General features: G+C 43.7%; 2 protein-coding genes across 2 annotated transcripts in view; one reads left to right on the plus strand and one right to left on the minus strand.

Moving 5' to 3' along the window:
* Window positions 1–324: 324 nt before the first annotated feature.
* On the plus strand, window positions 325–2,148 carry LOC102176868 (TAF5-like RNA polymerase II p300/CBP-associated factor-associated factor 65 kDa subunit 5L). Its single transcript, XM_018043727.1, has 2 exons — window positions 325–961; window positions 1,019–2,148. The coding sequence occupies exons 1-2, from the start codon at window positions 325–327 to the stop codon at window positions 2,146–2,148; spliced, it is 1,767 nt and encodes a 588-aa protein (XP_017899216.1).
* A 20,242-nt stretch (window positions 2,149–22,390) lies between these two features.
* GRPR (gastrin releasing peptide receptor) overlaps window positions 22,391–24,011 on the minus strand; it is a 37,121-nt gene continuing 35,500 nt past the window's right edge. Inside the window, exon 3 of the mRNA XM_005701060.2 lies at window positions 22,391–22,925. Coding sequence (XP_005701117.1) covers window positions 22,536–22,925 — 390 coding nt within the window. The 3' untranslated portion in view covers window positions 22,391–22,535. The remainder of the gene's footprint in view (window positions 22,926–24,011) is intronic.

The raw sequence follows: 24,011 nt of genomic DNA on the forward strand, positions 1-24,011 counted from the left end.
ATTATCCTCCAATTGAAATAAATACATCAATTATATATAAAAACAACAACAGACTTTTGGGCCCCAGTGGGGCATTAGTGCGCATTAGTCAGGAGATGGCTGCCCAGAGCCACAACCTCGGGATGGGGGGTGTGGGGAAAGGCGGTGGGGGAGGAGAGGGATGGGTACGGAGGGACGGCCGGGGGTGGGGGAGAGGGAGGGGCGGCGTGGGATGGTGGCGGGGAGGGGGTGGCTGAGCCTGCCGGGAAAGACGGAAGTGGTTGTGGGGTAACCCCGGCGGCAGCGGCCGGCACAGGAAGCGGAAGCCGCCTGGGATCTTCAGTCATGGAGCAGTTTCGCGCCGAGGAGATGCAGATGGCCGTGTCCTGCTACCTCAAACGCCGGCAGTACCGGGGCGGGGACGGCCCACCGAGGCAAGGCCTGCGACTGTCACAGAGCATCCAGGATATGGCTACCAGCCTCGCAGTCCAGTCAGAATCTGGTTGTGCCAACACAGTGTCTGCAGCCCCTTGCCAGGCAGACCCCCAGCAATATGAAGTACAGTTCGGACGGCTGCGGGATTTTCTCATGGACTCTGACTCCCAGCATAGCGACGAACTGATGCCTCTCCTCTACCCTCTCTTTGTCTACCTCCATCTCGACCTGGTCCAGAACAGTTCAAAGAGCACAGTGGAAAGCTTTTACAGCCGCTTCCATGGAATGTTTCTCCAGAATGCCAGCCAGAAGGTCGTCATTGAGCAGCTCCAGACCACCCAGACCATCCAAGACCTCCTGTCTAACTTCCAGCTGCGGGCCTTCCTGGACAACAAGTACGTGGTTCGTCTGCCAGAAGACGGCTACAACTACCTTCTCTGCTACCTCCAGAGTGACAACAACACCGCGCTGTGCAGAGTCCTCACCTGGCACATCCACCTGGACGTGCAGCCCGCCGAGAGGATGGACTACCAGCTCTATGCCAGCGGTGGCTCCTCCACCGGCGAGGGCGGCTCCTCCAGTGGTGAGGGCAGCTCCTCCAGAGGCCAGGGCAGCTCCTCCAGAGGCCAGGGCAGTGGCCTGGAGCCCACCGACCTGCCCATGTACATCCTGCAGAAAGAGGAGGATCTGGACATCCTTCAGGAGACCATCAAGCGCGTCCAGGATGGCCCCCCCTCCCTCACCACCATCTACACCTACACCTTCTACAACACTGAGCAGCTGCTGAACACGGCGGAGGCCTCCCCCGACAACAAGCTGCTCGCCTCGGGCTTTAACAACTCCCGTATAAAACTGTGGAGTCTGACTTCCAAGTTTAAATCCAAGCCCCATCAAGTAGACGTGTCCCGCATTCACTTGACTTATGATACACTGGAGGTCGACGAGGAGGACAGGACAGCCAAGGAGATGAAGGTTCTGCAAGGACACTGTGGGCCGGTGTACAGCACCAGGTTCCTCCCGGACAGCTCGGCGCTGCTCTCCTGCTCTGAAGACACGTCCATCAGGTACTGGGACCTGGAGAGCTTCACTAACACTGTGCTGTACCAGGGCCATGCCTACCCCGTGTGGGACCTGGACATCAGCCCGCACAGCCTGTTCTTTGCCAGTGCGTCCTACGACCGCACAGCGCGGCTGTGGTCGTTTGATCGGACTTACCCACTGCGAATCTACGCCGGGCACCTGGCGGATGTGGACTGTGTCAAGTTCCACCCCAATTCAAACTATTTAGCCACGGGCTCGACAGACAAGACGGTGCGGCTGTGGAGTGCCCAGCAGGGGAACTCGCTGAGACTCTTCACAGGCCACTGTGGCCCCGTGCGCTGTCTGGCCTTTTCCCCCAACGGTCAGTACCTGGTGTCGGCAGGCGAGGACCAGCTGCTGAAGCTGTGGGACCTGGCATCTGGGACCCTCTACAAAGAGCTACAGGGCCACATGGATGACATCACCAGCGTCACCTTCAGCCTGGACAGCAGCCTGATTGCATCAGCATCCATGGATAACTCCGTGCGTATCTGGGACATCAAGAGCAAGCACAACAGCATGCCCACCGATGGCTCGTCCAGTGAGCTCCTGGGCGTCTACACCAGCCAGATGAGCAATGTGCTGAATGTGCAGTTCATGGCCGGCAACCGCCTGCTGGTGACCGGAATCAGAGAAGAAAATCAGGAACACTGATTTATACTTTTGAGGTAACGGACTGGGCAGTGCGAAGGGTTCCAGACAGCAAGTCTTGGCACAGACAGATGGAATCACTGACTGTAAGACTCCCCTTGTCCCCTCTTGCCCCGCAGATGTCCCGAGGCCACCACCCTCCATTCAGCCCCCAGGTGTGGAAGGACAGGGGGAGGCAGGGTGGTAACGGGGAACAAACAGGAGATCAGAAATCCCGGAGATGCTGCTGTGTCCTCGAGCGGCCCCTTCCTGTCTTTGGTGCCAAGGTGTCCTCGCCTTGCCAGGGCTGCACTTGGCTGGAGGATGTTTGCCAGATGCCCTGGCCAGGAGCAGTGCTGCAGGGTTACTGGGTGGAAGGGACTCCATCCTGGTAGGCATGCAGGGGTGGGATGTAGGAAAGGGGCAGGGTTATCCTGGCAAATGCCTTTCCTTTTCCCTTTTCCTTAATTACAGAGAACCAGGGCTTTTTTTTATGATTACTGTTATAATTATTCTTGAGAAGAAAGCTAGCACTGGCAGAGGGGGCCTTTGCTGCTCTCATCTTTCAGTTTTTACTCCTGGCACTGGTTGTGATACTTGGAATTTAGAGGTGCAGGGAAGTCACAGAACTTGGTCGCATAGTGTATTGGGAGAAAGGGAAAATTTCTGGGTGACAGATTACTCCGGATGACATGTTTCAGGAAGGGGGTGGGTGGGTTTGATTGAGAAAGTCGGGCTCTTGCAGCAGGGGTGGGAAAGATTCTTTTCGTGTCTGCACTTCTATTAACAATTCTCTCTCTTGCAAGGACAGATTGTAGTAAAGAAATGAAAATACTTAGAAATGAGAAGTCAAAAGATAAAATTAGAAAATGTCAAATTTCCAAATGATTCCGAGGTGTGGCTTTTCCAACATCTTTCCTCCTGAGATGGTCCCGCCCACCTTCTGCTTTGCAATAGCAGTTTAATGAACAGTCTGTGAAACACATGCATACAAATACATGCATCGAAAACTATGTTCTGGGGCTGAAGTGACTTCTAATTTGTAGGAAAAGGATTAAATATTTCTGTTTTCTGAAAATATTTTGTATTTTGTTTTTTATTAAAATATATTTAGTTTCTAAAAATGAACAGACTTGGACTCTGGGAGAAGGCAAGGGTGGGATGATTTGAGAGAATAGCATTGAAACATGTATATTACCATATGTAAAATAGATGACCAGTGCAAGTTCAATGCATGAAGCAGGGCACTCAAAGCCAGTACTCTGGGACAACCCAGAGGGATGGGGTAGGGAGGGAAGTGGGAGGGGGGTTCAGGATGGAGGGACACATATATACCTGTGGCCCATTCATGTCGATGTATGGCAAAAACCATCACAATATTATAAAGCAATTATCCTCCAATTTAAATAAACTAATCTTTTTAAAAAAGAAGATAAGCAGCAGCTATTTTAGCTGCTATATTTACAGCCCAGCTGTAGAGTACCAGGAGAGCTGCCACTGATCTGCTGGTTCACCTTGTTGGCCAGGGGCAGTACTCAGTGCTTTGGGTAGCCTTCAGAAGCTGGTTTTGCCATGGCACTGCATCTCCTGACAGCTTCCCTCCTTAGCTTCTCTGGGATAAGCACACATGCAGTGCCATGGCAAAACCAGCTTCTCCTGAAGGCTACCCACAGCACTGAGGCTGGAGGTTGAAAGAGACAGATCCAGCTTCTCATTTGTCTTTGGTCTCATCTATGCCCAGCTCACCTCCAACTGCTGGTCTGGCTAAACTGCCAGCTCAACACTAGATGCAGAGAAAATAGCCTTATGTGACCTGCTCTACCATCCCCACAATAAGCCCCATAATAAACCCTTTACGTTATACATGGTGTTTTTACTTCTCTATTGAACTCTGATTATTCTCCTAGAAATTATTTCACCTGTTCTCATTAATGACTTCAGCAAGTCTGCTGGTACAATCTTATTTGGTACAGAATCATTGAAATTTTATATATTTTATGTCCTAAGTTATACATCAATTTTAAAATGTGACTGAATCAACTTGAAGAATATCTCTTTGTTTCTCAAGTGCTAGTGAATTATATTTTTCTGAGGGAAAATGGTCTCCTGAATGGAAGCCACTGAAATTGTTCATGATGTATACTGACTCAGCAATTCTAATAATCAGATTTCAGTCAAATCACTACATGGGTGTCCTGGGAGACCTTTGGTCAATGTGGAAGTTTTAATTGTTCTGGACTGGACAGAGGAGCCTGGTGGGCTGCGGTCCATAGTGTCACAAAGAGTCAAGACACTGCTGAAGTGACTTAGCTCACATGCCCTGACTTAACCATTTAACAATGGTTAAGTGATTTTTCAACTCTTATGGGAAACAATTAGTGATTTTTCCACTCTTATGGGAAACAGGACTGGAAATTGGGACTTTTTCTTTTTTACTTAAGTAAGTCACACTGTGTCCATGTTCCTAAAGACAGTTTTATGCACTGCAATGACTGAAACATGTACTGCTTAAATATTTCTGTGAACGATTTCTCTCAGCCCAGAGGTGATGCCAGCTTGCTATGTCATATTTTTGCTTTTGGCTGATGATGTATTTTCTGTCACCTACAATTTGAGGAATTCATCCTCTTATGGGAAGAACCTGGGTTCATCAATTCCCAGCATGTCTCAAGCTCAGCACGATACAGATTTGGAGCCAGATAATTCTTTGTTGGGTGGACTGTTTAGTAATATCCCAGGCATCTGCCCACTAGATCCCAGTAGCAGCTCCACCTTGAGTCACCCTAAGTTCTGACAACCAAAACTATCTTCATACTTTGTTCCATATGCCCTAGCAGGGAGTGGGGAGGAGGAGAATCACCCTGTCTGATTACCACTGAGCATTTTGATTCAGACACACCTGGACATGGGTTAGGGAGAGAAGAAATCTCACAAGTGGAAGCTATAAGTCATGGCAGGCACCATATGAATACATTTATCCCTCTGTATTCAAGGGGGATGGGTTCTAGGACCCTTGAAGATACCAAAAATCCATGGATGCTCAATCCCTTACATGAACAGTGTAGTATTTGTAGAATTTGGGCTTCCCTGGTGGCTCAGATGGTAAAGCGCCTGTCTGCAATGCAGGAGACCTGGGTTTGATCCCTGGGTTGGGACGATCCCCTGGAGAAGGAAATGGCAGCCCACTCCAGTACTTGTGCTTAGAAAATCCCATGGACGGAGGAGCCTGGCAGGCTACAGTACATGGGGTCACAAAGAGTTGGACACAACTGAGCGACTTCATTTCACTTACACAATCCTCTCGTATACTACTTTTAATTTTAATTTTTAATTAGAGGATAATTACTTTACAATACTGTGATGGTTTCTGCCATACATCACCATGAATTGGCCAGCCATATACTTTAAATCATGTCTAGATTACTCATAATACCTAATACTATGTAAATACCATGTAAATAGTTGCTGGTGTGTGGCAAATTCCAGTTTTACTTTTCTGGAATTGGTTCTACTTTTCTTTTTTCTGAGTATTTTTGATCTGCAGTTAGTTGATTCTGCAAATGCAGGACCCAGGGATCCAGAGGGCTGAGTATAATGCTTAACACTGTTTGGGGAAGAGAATAAGAGATTCTCTAGGGACCCCTCTGCAAAGTCAAGGGTATGATCTTCATCACTGCCAAATGATGGGCCAGAATGGAGTAGGATACCATCTTGCTTAAGTAGCAGAATATATTAATATATGATTCTCTCTGTGGCTCTGTCTCAGCTTCCCTGGGGAAATAAGTAAATTTGAGCCTGTGCTGTGCTGTGCTTAGTCGTTCAGTTGTGTCCGACTCTTTATGACCCCATGGACTGTAGCCTGCCAGGCTCCTCTGTCCATGAGATTCTCCAGGCAAGAATCCTGGAGTGGGTTGCCATGCCCTCCTCCAGGGGATCTTCCCAACCCATGGATGGAACCCAGGTCTACCTGCATTGCAGGAGGATTCTTTACCATCTGAGCCACCAGGGAAACCCCAAGTTTGAGTCTAAGGGTTGCTAATTATATTCACTGACTTAATGATAGGTATCACAATAGAAAAGTAGTCAGTTGGTCAACTGAATGAAACTAGGACACTTTCTAACACCATACACAAAAATAAACTTGAAATGGATTAAAGACCTAAATGTAAGACCAGGAACTATAAAACTCTTAGAGGAAAATATAGGCAGAACACTCTCCGACATAAATCACAGCAAGATCCTCTATGACTCACCTCCCAGAATAATGGAAATATAAACAAAAATAAACAAATCAGACCTAATTAAACTTAAAAGCTTTTGCACAATGAAGGAAACTATAAGCAAAGTGAAAAGAGAACCCTCAGAATGAGAGAAAATAATAGCAAATGAAACAACTGACAAATAATTAATCTCCAAAATATACAAGCAGCTCATGCAGCTATCAATACCAGAAAAATGAACAGTCCAATCAAAAAGTGGGCAAAAGACCTAAACAGACATTTCTCCAAAGAAGACATATAGATGGCTAATAAACACATTGAAAGATGCTCAACATCACTCATTATTAGAGAAATGCAAATCAAAATGACGAGGTATTACCTCACACCAGTCAGAATGGCCATCATCAAAAAGTCTATAAACAATAAATGCTGGAGAGGGTGTAGAGAAAGGGGAACCCTCTCTTATATTGTTGGTGGGAATGCAAACTGGTACAGCCACTATGGAGAACAGTGTGGAGATTCCTTAAAAAAACTGGGAATAGAATTGCCGTACAACCCAGCAATCCCACTGCTGGACATACACCCTGAGGAAACCAGAATTGAAAGAGACACATGTACCCCAGTGTTCACTGCAGCACTGTTTACAATAGCCAGGACATGGAAGCAACCTAGATGTCCATCGGCAGATGAATGGATAAGGAAGTTGTGGTACATATATACAATGGAATGTCTCAGCTATAAAAAGGAACACATTTGAGTCAGTTGTAATGAGGTGTATGACCAGAGTGAAGTAAATCAGAAAGAGAAAGACAAATACTGTATATTAACAATGATGGTACTGACGATTCTACATGCAGGGCAGCAAAGGAGACACAGAGGTAAAGAACAGACTTTTGGACTCTGGAAAAGGAGAGAGTGGGATGATTTGAGAGAATAGCATTGGAACATATACATTACCATATGTAAAACATGACCAGTGCGAGATCAATGCATGAAGCAGAACACCCAAAGCTGGTGCTCTGGGACAACTTAGAGGGATAGGGTGAGGAGGGAGATGGGAAGGGGGTTCAGGATGCAGGGGACACATGTATACCTATGGCCCATTCATGTTGATGTACGGCAGAAACCATCACAATATTGTAAAGTAATTATCCTCCAATTAATTTAAAAAATTAAACCAGTTATACAATAAAAAAGCAAGAAATATTACCTCTGGACTTTAGTTTCCAGTAATACGGTAGGCAAAATATTTCAGATTGACCCTCCTGCTGAGAAAAATTTTAAATACTGGATTAAAAAAGTTATTAAAAGAGCTGATAGCAGGCAAGAAAGACAGGAAAACATAGGCAATAAGATGGAAACCCAGAGAGGTAAGTAGTGCACCAAAGCAGTCTTTGACATTGAGAGTAGCGGCCAAACTGATGTGAACTTGAACTTCAGTGTCACACTTCTCTGGGGCATGAATACAGGAGAAGAAACCAAGGGCCTGCCTAAAAGGCAGAGTCTACACAAAAGTCCTCATCATAACACTGGGAACCCAAAGGGTTATAGTCTCAAGGAACTGCAATGAAAATTACTCTCTAAATCTTTGTACTGAGAAGAGAGAGAGGAGATTCCCTCAGGAAGATGTAATAATAAGCTGCCCTTTTGGAGCCTGCTGCTGCTGCTGCTAAGTCGCTTCAGTCATGTCCGACCCTGTGCGACCCCATAGATGGCAGCCCACCAGGCTCCCCCGTCCCTGGGATTCTCCAGGCAAGAACACTGGAGTGGGTTGCCATTTCCTTCTCCAATGCATGAAAGTGAAAAGTGAAAGTGAAGTCGCTCAGTCGGGTCCGACTCTTCGCGACCCCATGGACTGTAGCCTACCAGGCTCCTCCATCCATGGGATTTTCCAGGCAAGAGTACTGGAGTGGGTTGCCATTGCCTTCCCCGCTGCTTTGGAACCTAGACAGCCCCAATTCACATTTCTTATAACACATATGGGTGTTCAACAAAACCTGAAACCAATAATCTAGTAGTTTTAGACAGGCTGGATAAGTATCCACAGCTGACAGATGAGAGCAAAAGTCAGTTCTCTACACTAGGAACTCTACTCCAAATCTCCAAGAACTCCAGCACATAAAATTTTTTAAGGAATACAAGCAAGAGACAAAAGAAATCATGAAAAAGAAGGTAGGAAAGTACAGTACCATGAGTGAGAATTTGTAGAAAAAAATAAGAGCAAGGAGAAACAGACCTATAAAGATTTCACATATTAGTTATAGACTAAAAACAGCTTATAAAAGTAAAATAAATAATGAATAACTTTAAACATGCATGCAGGGAACAATAAATTATGAAAAATAGCCATACAAATTTGAAACGGAACTTTTAGGAGTTAAAAATAAATAACTCAAAAGGGGACTTTGGAATATTTATCAGAAGAAATTAATCAGAATGCATGAGAGAGACAAAAGTAAGGAAAATGTGAAAGAGAGGTTATAAGATACATAGAATAGCAGGAGAAAACTAATCAGAATTATAGAGAGCAAAGAGAAAGCAAACAGGCACAGGTAACATCTGAACACACAGTACAATAAAATCCAGTCACAGGACACAGTTCAGTCAGCATGAATTCACAGGACATGCTCATTGCAGAATATAAATACAAAATATCGAATAAGAAACACTGAATTTAATCCAGAAACATAAGACTGTTCTAGTGTTTAGAAATCAAACAATAACAAGAAACATGGAAATATGTCAACTCAGTAACTGCAAAAAAAGCATTTGAAAAAAACCCCCACACCATTCATAATATAAAAAAAAGTATTCCAAATCTTTAAGAAACATCAGAATAGGAGGGAACTACCTTAACCTGATAAGAGCAACTATTATGTTAAAATATATGAAACTGCTGTTTTTGTAAGTCAGAAATGGTCAAATGCCACCAATTTTTATATTTTTCAATCTAATATGAAATGTTATAACAAACATCATAGTCAATGAGGACATCCTAAAAGCCCTGTCTCTGATGTTCAGATACAAGGTGAGGGGCTCACTCATCACTTTCATTTAATACTGTGCTGATGTCTTGGTCAAGGCAATAGGGCATGAAAGAGAAACATAAGGCAAATTGGAAAAAAAGAGATCAAGTATCATTATTTACAGGGGATATGATTTATGTTTCTAAAAAAAGCCTAAACTATGCATGTATAAACCAAAACCAATAAAAGAGTTTAATAACATTGCATGCTAAGTTACTTCAGTTGTGTCCGACTCTCTGTGATCCTGCCTGGCTCCTTTGTCCATGGGATTCTCCAGGTAAGAATACTGGAGTGGGCTGCCATGCCCTCTTCCAGGGAATCTTCTGACCCAGGGATCAAACCCGCGTCTCTTAAATCTCCTGCATTGGCATGCAGGTTCTTTACCACTAGTGGCACCTGGGAAGTCCATTAATAAGATTACTAGACTATATGTACATACACATATATCTCACATATTTTTTTATCAATTAAAAAATGGTTGGGATGGGGAACTTCCCTGGTGGTCCAGTGGTTATGACTTCCCCTTCCAAAGCAGAGGGTGCAGGTTCAATCCCTGGTCAGGAAGCTACAATCCCTCAAGCCTCACGGCCAAAAAAACAAAAAACATAAAACAGAAGCAATACTGTAACAAATTCAATAAAGACTTTAAAAATGATTCACTTCAAAAAATCTTTTTAAAAAATTTGGAGGGCATGAGAGTCCCGTGTATGTGCTTAATCGTTCAGTTGTGTTCGACTCTTTGCGACCCCATGGACTGTAGCCCACCAGGCTCCCCTGTCCATGGGGATTTTCATGATGTGCCCTGCATATAAGTCAAATAAGCAGGGAGACAATATAGAGCCTTGACATACTCCTTTTCCTATTTGGAACCAGTCTGTTGTTTCATGTCCAGTTCTAACTGTTGCTTCCTGACCTGCATACAGATTTCTCAAGAGACAGGTCAGGTGGTCTGGTATTCCCATCTCTTGAAGAATTTTCCACAGTTTGTTGTGGTCCACACAAAGGCTTTGGCATAGTCAATAAAGCAGAAATAGATGTTTTTCTGGAACTCTCTTGCTTTTTCCATGATCCAGCAGATGTTGGCAATTTGATCTCTGGTACCTCTGCCTTTTCTAAAACCAGCTTGAACATCTGGAAGTTCACGGTTCATGTATTGCTGAAGCCTGGCTTGGAGAATTTTGAGCATTCCTTTACTAGCGTGTGAGATGAGTGCAATTGTGTGGTAGTTGGAGCATTCTTTGGCATTGCCTTTCTTTGGGATTGGAAGGAAAACTGACCTTTTCCAGTCCTGTGGCCACTGCTGAGTTTTCCAAATTTGCTGGCATATTGAGTGCAGCACTTTCACAGCATCATCTTTCAGGATTTGAAATAGCTCTACCGGAATGCCATCACCTCCACTAGCTTGGTTCGTAGTGATGCTTCCTAAGGCCCACTTGACTTCGTATTCTAGGATGTCTGGCTCTAGGTGAGTGATCACACCATCACGATTATCTGGGTCTTGAAGATCTTTTTTGTATAGTTCTTCTGTGTATTCTTGCCACCTCTTCTTAATAGCTTCTCCTTCTGTTAGGTCCATACCATTTCTGTCCTTTATCGAGCCCATCTTTGCATGAAATGTTCCCTTGGTATCTCTAATATTTTTGAAGAGATCTCTAGTCTTTCCCATTCTATTATTTTCCTCAATTCCTTCGCACTGATCACTGAGGAAGTCTTTCTTATCTCTCCTTGCTATTCTTTGGAACTCTGCATTCAAATGGGCATATCTTTCCTTCTCCCCTTTGCCTTTCACTTCTCTTTCTTTCACAGCTATTTGTAAGGCCTCCTGAGACAACCATTTTGCCTTTTGCATTTCTTTTTCTTGGGGATGGTCTTGACCACGGCCTCCTGAACAATGTTACAAACCTCCGTCCATAGTTCTTCAGGCACTCTATCAGATCTAATTCTCTGGATCTCTTTGTCACTTCCACTGTATAATCGTAAGGGATTTGATTTATGCCATACCTGAATAGTCTAGTGGTTTTCCCTACTTTCTTCAATTTAAGTCTGAATTTGGCCACCTGATGCGAAGAACTGACTCACTGGAAAAGACCCTGGTGCTGGGAAAGATTGAAGGTGGGAAGAGAAGGGGATGACAAAGGATGAGATGGTTCGATGGCATCACTGACTCAATGGATGTGAGCTTGAGTAAACTCCATGAGTTGATGATGGACCGGGAGGCCTGGCGTGCTGCAGTCCATGGGGTCGCAAAGAGCTGGACACGACTGAGCGACTGAACTGAACTGAACCCCAAAGAGGACTATCTTGAATAAATACATCACCAGCCAAACCCTGTTTCCACCCCTCCGGGTTCCTTTGTTTTAGAGATCTTGGTTGATTTCAATAACTGACCATTTGTACTCTTGTCTTCCTGTGCTTTAAATTCCCCCTTTTATGTTTTAAATTCACCACTAACGAGTGAGCCCTCAAAACCCCAGGCCCCCAACCTCAACCCCAATAAAAGCAGGTATTCTGTGTAATTTCCAGGTCCTGTAAGTAATAAAACTTAATTTTTTCAGCATTTTCTGATGGTTATTGCTGAAGGGCCTCTTGATGGCATAATAAAACCCCCAAGGGCCAGTCCACCCACAGCACTGGTTATTGATAGGCTGAGACTGGCACAAAACAAAATGCTCTACAGCAATGAAGATGAACAAACTCGAAGTGCATGCTTCAACACAGGTGAATATCACAAACATAGTAGAGGGCAAAGAAAGAGAGTCACAGATGATTACCTACAATATTTGGCCAGCTTAAGTCAGGAAGTTTGTTTGACTTTTTCTGTAACATGGAAAAACCCAAGCAAACTTTCTGGCCAACCCAATAGTTCCACTCGGACTTCAAAAGCAGGCAAAAGTGGGCAAAGGATTAAATTCTTCAGGAACACATTCAAAGTTGGGAAAAAGAAAAGTAAGAAAACAAGTAACACAAGATTCAAAATAGCGGTTACCTCTGGGGTGGTGTCTTAGCTTAAAAAACAAAACCTCTATCACTCACTGTTCTGGAGGCTGCGAGGTCTGAGATCAAGGTGCAAGAAGAGGTGGTTCTTGGTGAGGGCTGTTTTCTCATCAAGTCCTCACAAAGTGGAGAGAGGGCCAGTTCTCCTCCTCTTCTTTTAAGGCTACCAATCCCATTAAGAGACTTCCCAGGTGGCACAGTGGTAAAGAACCTGCCTGCCAATGCAAGAGACTCAGGTTCGATCCCTGGGTTGGGAAGATTCCCTGGAGAAGGAACTAGCAACCCACTTCAGTATTCTTGCCTGGAGAATCCCATGGACAGAGGAGCCTGGTGGGCTTCAGTCCATGGGGTCGCAGAGAGTTGGACACAACTGAGGCAACTTAGCACACATCACATAATAACCATCATGAGGGCTCTACCCTCAAGACCTAATTACTTTCCCTAAGGCCTCACCTCCAAATACCATGACTTTCGGTCTTCAACATATGAATTTTGAGGGCACAGTTATTCAGTCCACAGCATGTAGGAAGGGCTATGCCATCAGGAAAGGACCACTGGGGGTTGCCGAAATATTGGCAATGTTTTATATCTTAAGCTACAAGTGGGCACACTGGTGTTCATGTAATTATTCTTTAAATTCTACATACATATTTTATATGCTTTTCTATATGAAATATAGATTTCAGAGTTAAAAAAAGGAGTGATATCAAAGTCCCTCTCGCTAATCTCAATCAATGCATTGATGTCTTGAAATTTATGACTCTGTTTAATAATATTAACCGAGAAAAGAAAGGCACTCCTGATTTTCTCAAGCTCCCATTTTCCCCTGCTAGTGTTATGATTAAGAGTTCTTAATCCTCGGAGAACCTAAAGGCCAAAAGATACTAAGAGGGCTGACAGCAGGGGCAGGTCTGGTTAGGACCCCACAGATATGTATTCTGTCTCTACTGATCTGGATTCTCAATAAGGGTGAGCAGTCCTGCAAGGGTGATATCCTCAACTCATACTTCCAGCTGTTAGAGAGCAGGGGTGGTTCACTGGGGGACCGTGCCAGTCTATACGAACAGAGTTTAGGTCCAAATGACTAAGGTGGTGAACACAGGCCACAGAAGGAAAGGGATTCCAAGGCTCTCAACCCAGATGCTTTGGAGAAATGTGTAGACATCATCAGATGGCACAGAAAAAATATAAAGCCCAATATGGGTTTCTTCACAGTAAACAATATCCTCTGCCAGTCACCATGGGCTTCCCAGGTGGCATTAGTGGTAAAGAACCTGCCTGCCAATGTAGGGGACATAAGAGATGCAGGTTCGATCCCTGGGTGGGGAAGATCCCCTGGAGGAGGGCATAGCAACCCATTCCAGTATTCTTGCCTGGAGAATCCCACTGACAGAGGATGGGTGGGCTACAGTCCACTGGGGCACAAAGAGTGAGATACAACTGGAGCAACTTAGCCACGAGTGCACACCAATGACCACAAGTTGAATATGCATAGGATTCCCTAGGGGTATCTGGTAAAATTCTGGCACAGCAGATGTGAGGCCCAGCATAAGAGTCTGCATTTTCAACTAGCTACCATTTGAGGGCGACAGGGCTGGCCCACTGAGCATACTTTAAGTAGCAATATCCTGGAAACCACCCCCCAAGAGTGGACACAGCAACAGACTGTTCTAGCAAACAGCACACTGGTGAGTCAGAGCTAGTCTAATCCCTCTGACAGGCTCTGAGGTGGGAAGGACACCCTGAGAGACACAGTGGGTAGGTGTCAAGGTTGACAAGTGACCTCAGCTCTGGGAAGGGGGCTGTGCTTTTATAAATTCATCTCTATAATACTGAACAGAGTTCAGTCCATATTCAAGAGACATGACTCCTGCTTTTGTGAGTCTTCTTGACAACACATAATCCCATTTCTCTTGTATTAGAAAGCATTGTTTCTCAATATTGAACCCAATGAACAGTAAGCTTCTCTGCATCATGTGTTACAGGATATGCCTGTGTGAGTCACCTGCCCTCCAGTAGAAGGGCATGATGAACCTCTCCTCATTCACGTCATCTCTGAGATAATTAGTTTTCATTTTCTCAAAGCCTGATGACTGTGTAGGAACACAAGTCATGACACTTTGCTTTAACTTCCTCATTCGTGGGATGTGGGGTTGTGTCTGGGCATTCTCTGGGGTATCTTCCAACTCCAATAATCCACGACTCTAAGAGAATATTAAATTCTTCATACTACAATCTGTGCATGCAACAGAGCTTTCTTTTCTAACATGGTAGGCAGCATGCTTACAAAGACACATTTCAGAGTTTCTAATAGGAAGAATCACCTGGGCTTTGGGTGGAGCCCTGAGCAATTAGCATGGACAGATCTGAAATGTGCCATGTAATCCAAGGAAACTAGAGACACAGAGTCTACTTCAGGCACAAAAGTGAATCATGACTTTCAGCAATTTAAAGCACTGACTCTTTCAGAGAGCACTTACAATTTTACAGGGAGTTGCAAGTGCTATACTTCGTGGTGGTTGGGTGCATGGTAGGGGAAATGGTGTGCCTTCCTCCAGGATGGTCCCATGGTTACACATCCCCTGCAGTCCACAGCCCCCTGGACCTGGGTGTCAATGCACCCCTCCAGGAACTGGCTGACTATACCTGGTGGGCATGCCTGGTTACCCCTTCTCACCTAGGGTGCAGGGAGCATGGAAAGGCCCCACTTGCTGCCAGCTGTTTTGCCGTTTCTTTGCTGCTTTCCTGGTCTCTGATGGTTAGGATTATCCCAGAAAACAGAGGCTCTCAAACTTTGGTATTCAAGCCCTAAAGAGAAAAATTTGGAATAACTGTCAAAATTATTAAGGTACATTGGTCTCTGATTCCATGATTCTACATTTAGGATTTTTTTTTTTGAAGTAACAGTTGTCCATACATGAAATTATATATGTTATTCACTGTAGCAATGTTCATAACAGCAAAATAATGGAAACAACTTCAATGTTCATCAATGATAGACTGGACAAATAAATTAGAAGATACTCTATAGGTGTAAGAAAGAAGGAGGAAGAACTTTATATAATGATATGGAAAGATTGCCAAGATACGGTGTGAGGTGAAGTAAGCAAGGGACCAAACAATGCCTATAATATGAAAGTAAAGTGAAAGTGAAAGTCGCTCAGTCATGTCCGACTCTTTGTGACCCCATGGACTATACAGTCCATGGAATTCTCCAGGCCAGAATACTGGAGTGGGTAGCTATTCCCTTCTCCAGGGAATCTTCCCAACCCTGGGATCAAACCCAGGTCTCCCACACCGCAGGCGATTCTTTACCAGCTGAGCCACCAGGGAAGCCCAAATATAATATGCTATGAAAGAAAGAAAGAAAGTGAAGTCGCTCAGTCGTGTCTGACTCTTTGCGACCCCATGGACTGTAGACTACCAGGCTGCTCTGTCCGTGGGATTCTCCAGGCAAGAGTAATGGAGTGGGTTGCCATTTCCTTCTCCAGGAGATCTTCCCAACCCAGGGATCGAACCCGGGTCTCCCGCACCGCAGGCAGATGCTTTACCATCTGAGCCACCAGGGAAGATTTCTCTAAAATGTAAAATAGTGGTGGGATGCTGGAAAACACACATTTGTATTTATTTTCATATGCATACATAATGTCCTGGAGTATACACATGTAAGAAACTAATACCAGTGGCCACCCTTTGGAGGAAGGTGATGATGGATGCTGACCGTGAGGATAGCGGACTGCGGTAGCCTAGCGTCTTCTCACTGAATACCTTTCTGTGCTTTCAATTTTGAATCATGAGACCAGCTTACTTCTTCAAAAGTTAAATATATATATTTTAGACATTTAATGAAACAAAACTCTTAGGTTCTAAGGAATCCCCTAGGGTGTTTTAAAATGCTGATTTTTAGGCCACATCCTCAGATGTTCCAAAGTCAATATGAGTTGATTTCAGTGCTTCTGATGTAGATAGTTCTGGAACCAAGGAACTCTGGGGCGTATAGCCACAGACTACACTCATGCAACAGCTATGTTTTTATTGAACACTGCATACATGCATCTGTCTATTTCATAAATTATGCTTTATTATATTAAGAAATAAAACACATTTCTTATCTTCTGTGACTTGAATATTCAGCTTATTACATTGGATATGACTTAATGTTATACAGGCCAGGTACAATATAATAGAAGAACTGGGAACATTTCTTGAAAAATAAGAGTACAATTAATGAGCACGCTTCATAGATAGAATTTTACAAGGTCACACAGTTAAGTTTGCACATTTAAAAGGATCTGAATCATTTATATTATTATTGTGAATTTCTTATAAATAATTCATTACTCTTAGGAGTCTAGGCAAAGCCAAGCCATGACATTATTTATACTTGTTCCAAGTTATTTAATACAGTGCACGTTTTTAATGCAATAAATATTTACAGATAAGAGTAACAAGTACAATTATAATTTACAAAATATGAATCTAATATTTAAAACAAAACAGAAAATGACATTAAATAAGTTTGTGCCAGATAGTTTTACAACTCACTGAATTGACCATTTAAACAAATTTTATTACCAAAACCCTGTTGACTCAGATGCAAAAAAGTCATATTTTAATCAGTTAAGCCAAAATTACAGGAAAAACTTTTTCTTTAAGAAAATCAGTTTAACTTTCTTAATGTTGTCAATATCAATAGCTAAAATTGAAGTAAAGTGATGAAAAATTTGGATTCACTACAGGCCCAATTATATAATGCAGTCTGAACACTGAAATCCTGGATTATACCAAAATTTTCAAGCTTGTCTGGGAATTAATCAGGTGTTGAATGTGTGAGGTTTTACTGTCCATTAAAATGGTCCTTTTAAAAGACCATAAAATTATGTGAGTCCTTCCATGGCACTATATGGCTCTGGGAATGAAATTTAAATTTGAGGGGGAAAGGAAAATAATCTTATCTTCTAGAACATGAGCTGAGAGAGAGCAGAGACACAGAGGCATCTGAGATTATAACAGGGCCCTTAAGGTCAGGCACCCAGACACCCCAGGTCCACATCTGAGCCCATGACGTGGTCTCTTAGTCCAGGAGATAGTTTTGTATTCAAGGCTATTCATGTGGCCAGTGTCTCCAGACTTCAGGAAACCATCCACTGTCATGTTTTACTCTTTCTTGGGGGAAGTAAGTGGTTCTTCCTCTTCCTAACACCTTTTCCTCAACTAACCCTGATTTGAAGAAGGATGCCTGGACTGACTACTCTCACTGGGGTCCTCTCTGTGAACATGGCCCTTTGCCAAGGTTTTTCTCCTCCTCAGTAAGTCACAGAACCAGGGCCACCAACTGCAACTGAATTGTGTCTCTGGGGGCAACTGAGCTAACGGACTTCCTTGCCCACTTACTTTGTGCCGCACTTCAGCTTCTATCCTTAACTTACGTGTTTACAAACATCTTTGATGCCCTTATTGTATATTACTTGACATTATCACTATTTCAGGCCTTTAGACAAAATGCAGAGTAGGTCTATGAGGTTCCATGAATGAACTTCTCATGTGGGCTGGATTTGCGGAGCAACACTGAGCAGTTGAATGGATGAGGACATAAGAGAGAAGCAGGCCCAGGTTAATGCTCTGTCATTCAGTTGTGCCATGTGGCCCTGGAACTGTGAATCAATCTCCCCACACCTTGGCTTCATCTTCTGAATGTTCTTCAAGGTGCTGGTGAGGATGAACAGCAATGTGCTCAGCACTGCATGTGACAGATCCTTGGGGCCCGGGGAAGATGAGCCCCTTCCTTCCAGCATGTCTAGAATGGCAGAACTCCATTCAGATGGAGAATGCTGTTCCAAACAGTATGCCTCTCTTGAGGCAACCAGTGATGAAACCACTCACTCCCTTGTGCCAACTTAAATAGACTCACTTGGGCAAGAGACTGTCCTATAAACTAGGTGGCAATGATCAGCTCTGTTCTTCAATAGGCACAGAAAGGGCCGTGAGAATGAATGAGATCACATTACATCGAACCACATGAAATCACCTTTTTGAACATCAGTGTGGTCCAATAGCCAGGTTCATGCTTCAGCCTCATAGTTCCCTAGGCCTTTTAATCTAATAGTGGACGGTCACTAGTCAATGTCCTTTACAAATTCCCACAGGAAAGGATGTACAGCAGCTCTCTGGCCAGCAGCAAAGGCTTGGATAAGATGAGTCAATGAGTGTAAAAGTGCTTTACAGACCATGAACACTAGGTCACTGCAAAGCCTTTTTTGAATTAACTGTGGATATGTAATACTTCAACTGAGGATTTCTGAAACTTTTTAGAAATTTAGATAAATTCCACCGAATGCATTTCTGATGTCAACTTTCACATGAGAAAAGTTTGTTCTCAGTGTGCAATCTGTTGACTGTTGGAGTTAATGCTTAGCCTTCACTTAAAAATGGGTGTTTTTGAAGGCCAAGATCATGGTAAGAGATTGCTTGATATGACGACTGTGTTTGTGTTGGGCCTGTGGGGCAGGGGGTGGTTGCTGAGGTGGGGGCTGAGAGAAATGACCATCTAGATTCAGAATGAAGTAGAGTTTGTTAGGGCTTGGTTTCATTGACTAGCTCACACAAAGTTTGGTCCCACTGGAGTGACTAATTCCTTTGTTTTCATCTGTTAATCCATTTTATGAAAATTCAGTCAAATATTAGACAAATGTGCCAAATGTGTTTCATTCTGCCCAACAACCCAGGGTTAATTCTAAACTACTCTGTGATGACAGCTCCTGCCTGGTGTGGGTGTGAAGGTCACAAATGGCAAGAAAGTTTGCACCTCCCCATCTAATCACAACACAGTTTGTACAATTATACCACTCTTATACAGTTAGGTCACCAGGATCATTGTTTCTATCTGGCTCCTGGGAAAAATGATTTAGCTACCTTGATTTAGCAGTCCATAGATTGAGGATGTCATCCTTGTAGTCCCCAAACAAAGCTAATCACTATTATCAAAAGCTACTTGGCACATGAATAGACTCCGAAAGCAATAACTGGCTGCCACTTTGGGCACAAATGAAGACTTTTAATTTAAGTGGGCCCTGTGGATAAGTTCATTTATTTCTATTCAACATATATTTTCATAACAAGCTGAACTTGGTTTGTGCGAAGGAGTCTCTAAACTTTATTTATCCAAGGTTTCTCCATCCTTCTAGAGGAAACCAAACTGTGGAGCAAAGCAGGGAAATCCAGGGCTTGTTAATGAGGCAGAAGATCATGTTCAGTGGGGGAGTGTGAGGGCAGCTAGAAGAAGAGGATTTGGCCATCCACATTTATGGGGAATCATCGTATCAACGACAAGGCAGGGCCTTGTCTGCGCAGGGCAGGGAGGACCATCTTGCTCTGGAAAATCCCTGCCTGCAGCAGCCTTTGGTGGGAAGATTGCTTTGTTTATTGCTTAATCTATCACTGTTGAGCTGCCTGCCTCAGGAAGGCTCAATTTAAGATAGATTGAAAGGTAGTGTCTGTCAATTGAATAAACACAGATGGTTTTCCACAGCCAAAATTGATTTTTTTTTTCCTCCTCACCAAAGACATAGGGCTAAACGTGATTATCTTTGGAAGCCAGGCGTGAAATGTCTTAGCTCCAGCCCCTGCCATGCTTAACCCTAACACAGACGTGATATCACATGGGGGCTTGGGTTTCTTACACTGTGATTTTAGGTTCTGGAGGTAAAATAAAAATTTGACTTCTCTAGAGAAGGGCCTGGCTAAGTTCATTCCACTGAGAAGGTTGAGGTCAATCAGTTGATTCACAAAATAATGTGACCAGTCCTATAGGTCACTGGCTGGCAAAGACCTCCTCCAACCTTTTCATTTGAGAGTCTCAAAGAGGTGATAAGATTTGCCTAAGAACACATAGCTAGAGCTAGATATCAATCTTCTGTTTATTCAGAAGCTAGAAAGGAGGCCGAAGTCTATGCTTATGATGTTAACTGGAGGCATTAAGATAAGATGCTTGAACAAGTCATGCTAGGAAGCCAGACACTTTAGCAACTAACTAGGTATGGAGTCACTTACACTCAACAGTTTTGAAGAAAGCTAAGGGTAAAACTGTGAGCAGCAGTTCAAGATAGCAGGTGCATGGAGGGTGAAGAACTATGAACAGGAAGAGTACTCTTTGCACAATGAGGAGATCAAGTAATGTGTTTTCTACTGTCTCTTTCAGCTCTAATTACGAAACACAACAAGCTAATGGGACGTCATTCATACAGATTATTCCAAGTGACGGAACTGGCTATCTCCTTCCACTCCACTAATGTGAACATGCATGTAGAATGGCACAGGGTTGGATTTCTCAAGAGGAGTTGTTGCAGAGGTGGCAGAGGTGGGACAAACGTGGGCAGGTGCTTACATAACTGCTTTACAGACAGACCTAGAGATGATGGGCGCAGAGGATCTTAGCAATAGGTGGAACTATCTTCTCATTCTAGAGATTTTAAAAAATGATACTCATATCTATATATATACACACACACATATGACTAGAGACAGAGCTGGGACATCAAGCTAAAAACCTTGGTTCTTTCAGCTACACTACCTGTCTTCTTTTCAAACGGCCCCATGTAATATGGAGTGCTAGGAAAGCAGGTGTGTACACTATATAAGTGCATGTGGCAAACAGAAGTGCAGAGGTTCATTCCAGCTAACACAATTATAGGTACAGATCTTGACAACAATCTTGGTCCCAACTCCTAAAGCTGAAAGAAAAATCTTATGAAATATGCCATGTGGAAAAGAGAGCTGGCTCTTCTATCTCACCTAGATAGAGAAAAACGGAACTAAAACTGTCTTAGTGTGTGAGGGCTACACATGAGGTCACATTTGCAGAATTTGGATTCATCTGAAAGTGGGTTAACACATTTGCAACCTAGCAGAATTGGCCTATTCTTGAGTAAAGAAAAACTTGATTCAGGGTTTCTAAAGTAAGAGAGTCAAATCCTTTTACTCAGTTGGAAAACAAAAGAGATTTAAATCCAGTATTTTCCTGTACATGGGCTGTTTTATAAATACTCTTCATAAGTAGAAACTTAATGTATATATATCTGTCTTTCAGTCAGTTCTTAAACCTGAGACCCCTACAACTTTCTCACACATACTGAGACTGAAACATATATTACTGACATTGAATTCATTTCCTGCCACAGACTTTACCTAAAACAGACATTAAATGTAAACATGTTTCTATTTCCACTCCAATATGATCCCTTTCGTCTCACATTCTTCAGCGTAGCAGACAAGGACAGCCAAACAGACGTCAATACAGTTGGCTGAAAACCTATATGCCTAAAATAAATACTTATTATGCATCTTTATAAATTTTTGATGAATAAATAACATAATCAATCCCACCCACCCTCCAGCCAAAGGATTTCTCTAATATGGTAGGATGGCACCATGGATGATTATAACTGGGTAATAGCAAAAAGGACCTGAATTGAGTTAGAACTGTCACTCCACAGGCACATGTGGATCTTGATATATGTGTCAGCGTGTTTGGTTGTGTTTTGCCTTAAAATGATGTGGTGAGTGTTTTTCCTATATCCTCAGCTATGTCTTTTAAAAACAATAGAAACTCAGGGATTTGTTTGAAATTGGCTTTCAGTGTTATCAATTTGGGGACTGTCCTTTATACACGGGACTCTCTGAGGGTTGGCTTTTCACATTACATGTGTAAAAATAAGTTCCTTGGTTTGTGATTATAAATATTCCTGAAAAATGACTCAAATCACATTCATAAAGCACTAGCTTCTGCTTAAAGAAATGGCAAGGGGCAGTTTTTCAGAAAGCAGTCAATGTGCAATTTCTCTGCTATATAAATCTGGTTGTTCAGACAGTTTCTCTGACTTAGTTGAGCACATCTGTATATCAGGGTTTAATGCTTAAAATAAAGATTTCCTATTTGTTCCCTTTTCTTAAAAAGGGAAAGTTTGTTCTACCTCCGAAGCAGCGTCCACAAGTTGAAATGGAAAATGCAAGCCGTGATAGGCCTTCCAAGTGACCTATTTGGGCCTCTCCCCTACCCACCCAGATCACTCACAAGCCTGCCAAAGCGTCTTCGGAGGGTACAGAGACAACCAGCGACACAAGGGTTCCTCACCAGCCATAAAGCAAAACCAGGGGGGCAGGGTCAAGGGTGAGTCTAGACGTACCCCTCGTGACAGATGTTTCCATTGATGAGGCTGAAGGTGGCGGCGGAGGGGTTGGTGCTCTTGAAGGAGGTCATGCAGCTGGTACTTCTGCCGGCACTGTGAGACCGGCTCATCAGGCCAGGCCGGCAACAGAGGAGCTGGGTGTTGAACTGCTTCCTGAAACTCTTGCTCAGCAGGTAGAGGGCAAAAGGGTTCACACAGGAGTTGGTGAAGGCCAGAAGGCGGGCGCAGATGCTGGTGATGAAGTGGAGCATGGAGGTGTCCACCTCGGAGTAGTGGTAGGAGCGGTACAGGTAGATGATGTGGTTGGGGAGCCAGCAGAAGGCGAAGAGCCCCACGAACACCAGCACTGTCTTGGCCAGGCGCTTCCTGGACTCGATCTGAGGACAGAGTCACAAGCAGAGAGACATAGGGACGGAGGGGCAGGGTGGGGGATGCAGAGACAAAGATCCACATGGGCAGAGAAAAAGAAGGGGAAAATGCATTAGGGAAATGCACGAGCTCACAAGGCCCAGAAAATGAGTTCCATAGGAGAGAGAAGAGGAGAGAAACAGAGGAGAGAAAAGCAATAGAAACAGACAGAAAAAGAAAGCAGTCAGAAACAGAAAGGAAAATGCCAGGAAGCAGAAATGGATGAGCAGAGTACAGTGAGAGCAGCACTTTAAACAAAGCTGATTACACGCTTGAGTGGACTGCACAATGAAATTCTAGTAAGTGCCCTCTTTTTCCTCAGGAGGGCATTGGTGCAGTTATCAGCCTTATGACTTCATGTCTTCCTTGGCTCCACAGTTAATAATTTCTTCTTCCCTCTGATGCTTAAAAAAGGACCCAGCTTTGTTCTTCCCCATTGGCAAAACTAAGATAACTCCCTGTTACTATTTTTTTTATCTCAAGTTATTTCTAGCCTATATAATATAGGAAGAGTCTCAAATAAAAGCGGGCTGAGCTTCTCCTTTTGTTCCCAACTCACTTTGCTACGGCAAGAGGAAACATCATTCTCCTTCAAGAATTTGGGATACAATGAATGTTCTCCACTGAGAGCTCTTTCAAGCAAGGAGAGAGTTTCACTGAGGACTGCTGCTTTCCCCCCATAATTGAGTGGAAAAAAAGAGAATTTTAGAGGTGAAGCCTCCAACTAAGTCGCCTATACATTTTAAATGAGGGGAGAGTCTTTCTGTGTTTTCATCATAAATACCACTCGATCTACATTTGGACTAGAAGGCCAAAATTGCCACAGAGGAGAAAGCCAGAGTCCCTGGTTTCTACCATTTATACCTCAGGATGAGATTATGGGGGTGATGGGGGGACTGGGGAAGAGAGGCTAACACAGATGGAGGGCATCCTGCATTCTGGACCACCTGGGGGTATATATGCTCCTCTTGTCATCCTCCAACAGCCTTCTAATATAAGGGTTATTACCCTCATCATGGGTAAGAAACTCAGAGAGGGTAAATGAGTATGTCAGG

Source organism: Capra hircus, assembly GCF_001704415.2.
Source record: "Capra hircus breed San Clemente chromosome X unlocalized genomic scaffold, ASM170441v1, whole genome shotgun sequence".
NCBI classification, from domain to species: Eukaryota; Metazoa; Chordata; class Mammalia; order Artiodactyla; family Bovidae; genus Capra; species Capra hircus.

Excerpts from the sequence above, each read along its gene's own strand:
- LOC102176868 (XM_018043727.1), top strand. The coding sequence starts at position 325 with ATGGAGCAGTTTCGCGCCGAGGAGATGCAGATGGCCGTGTCCTGCTAC. Across the intron at positions 962-1,018 it reads CTACCAGCTCTATGCCAGCG|GCCAGGGCAGCTCCTCCAGA; the intron begins GTGGCTCCTCCA and ends GCTCCTCCAGAG.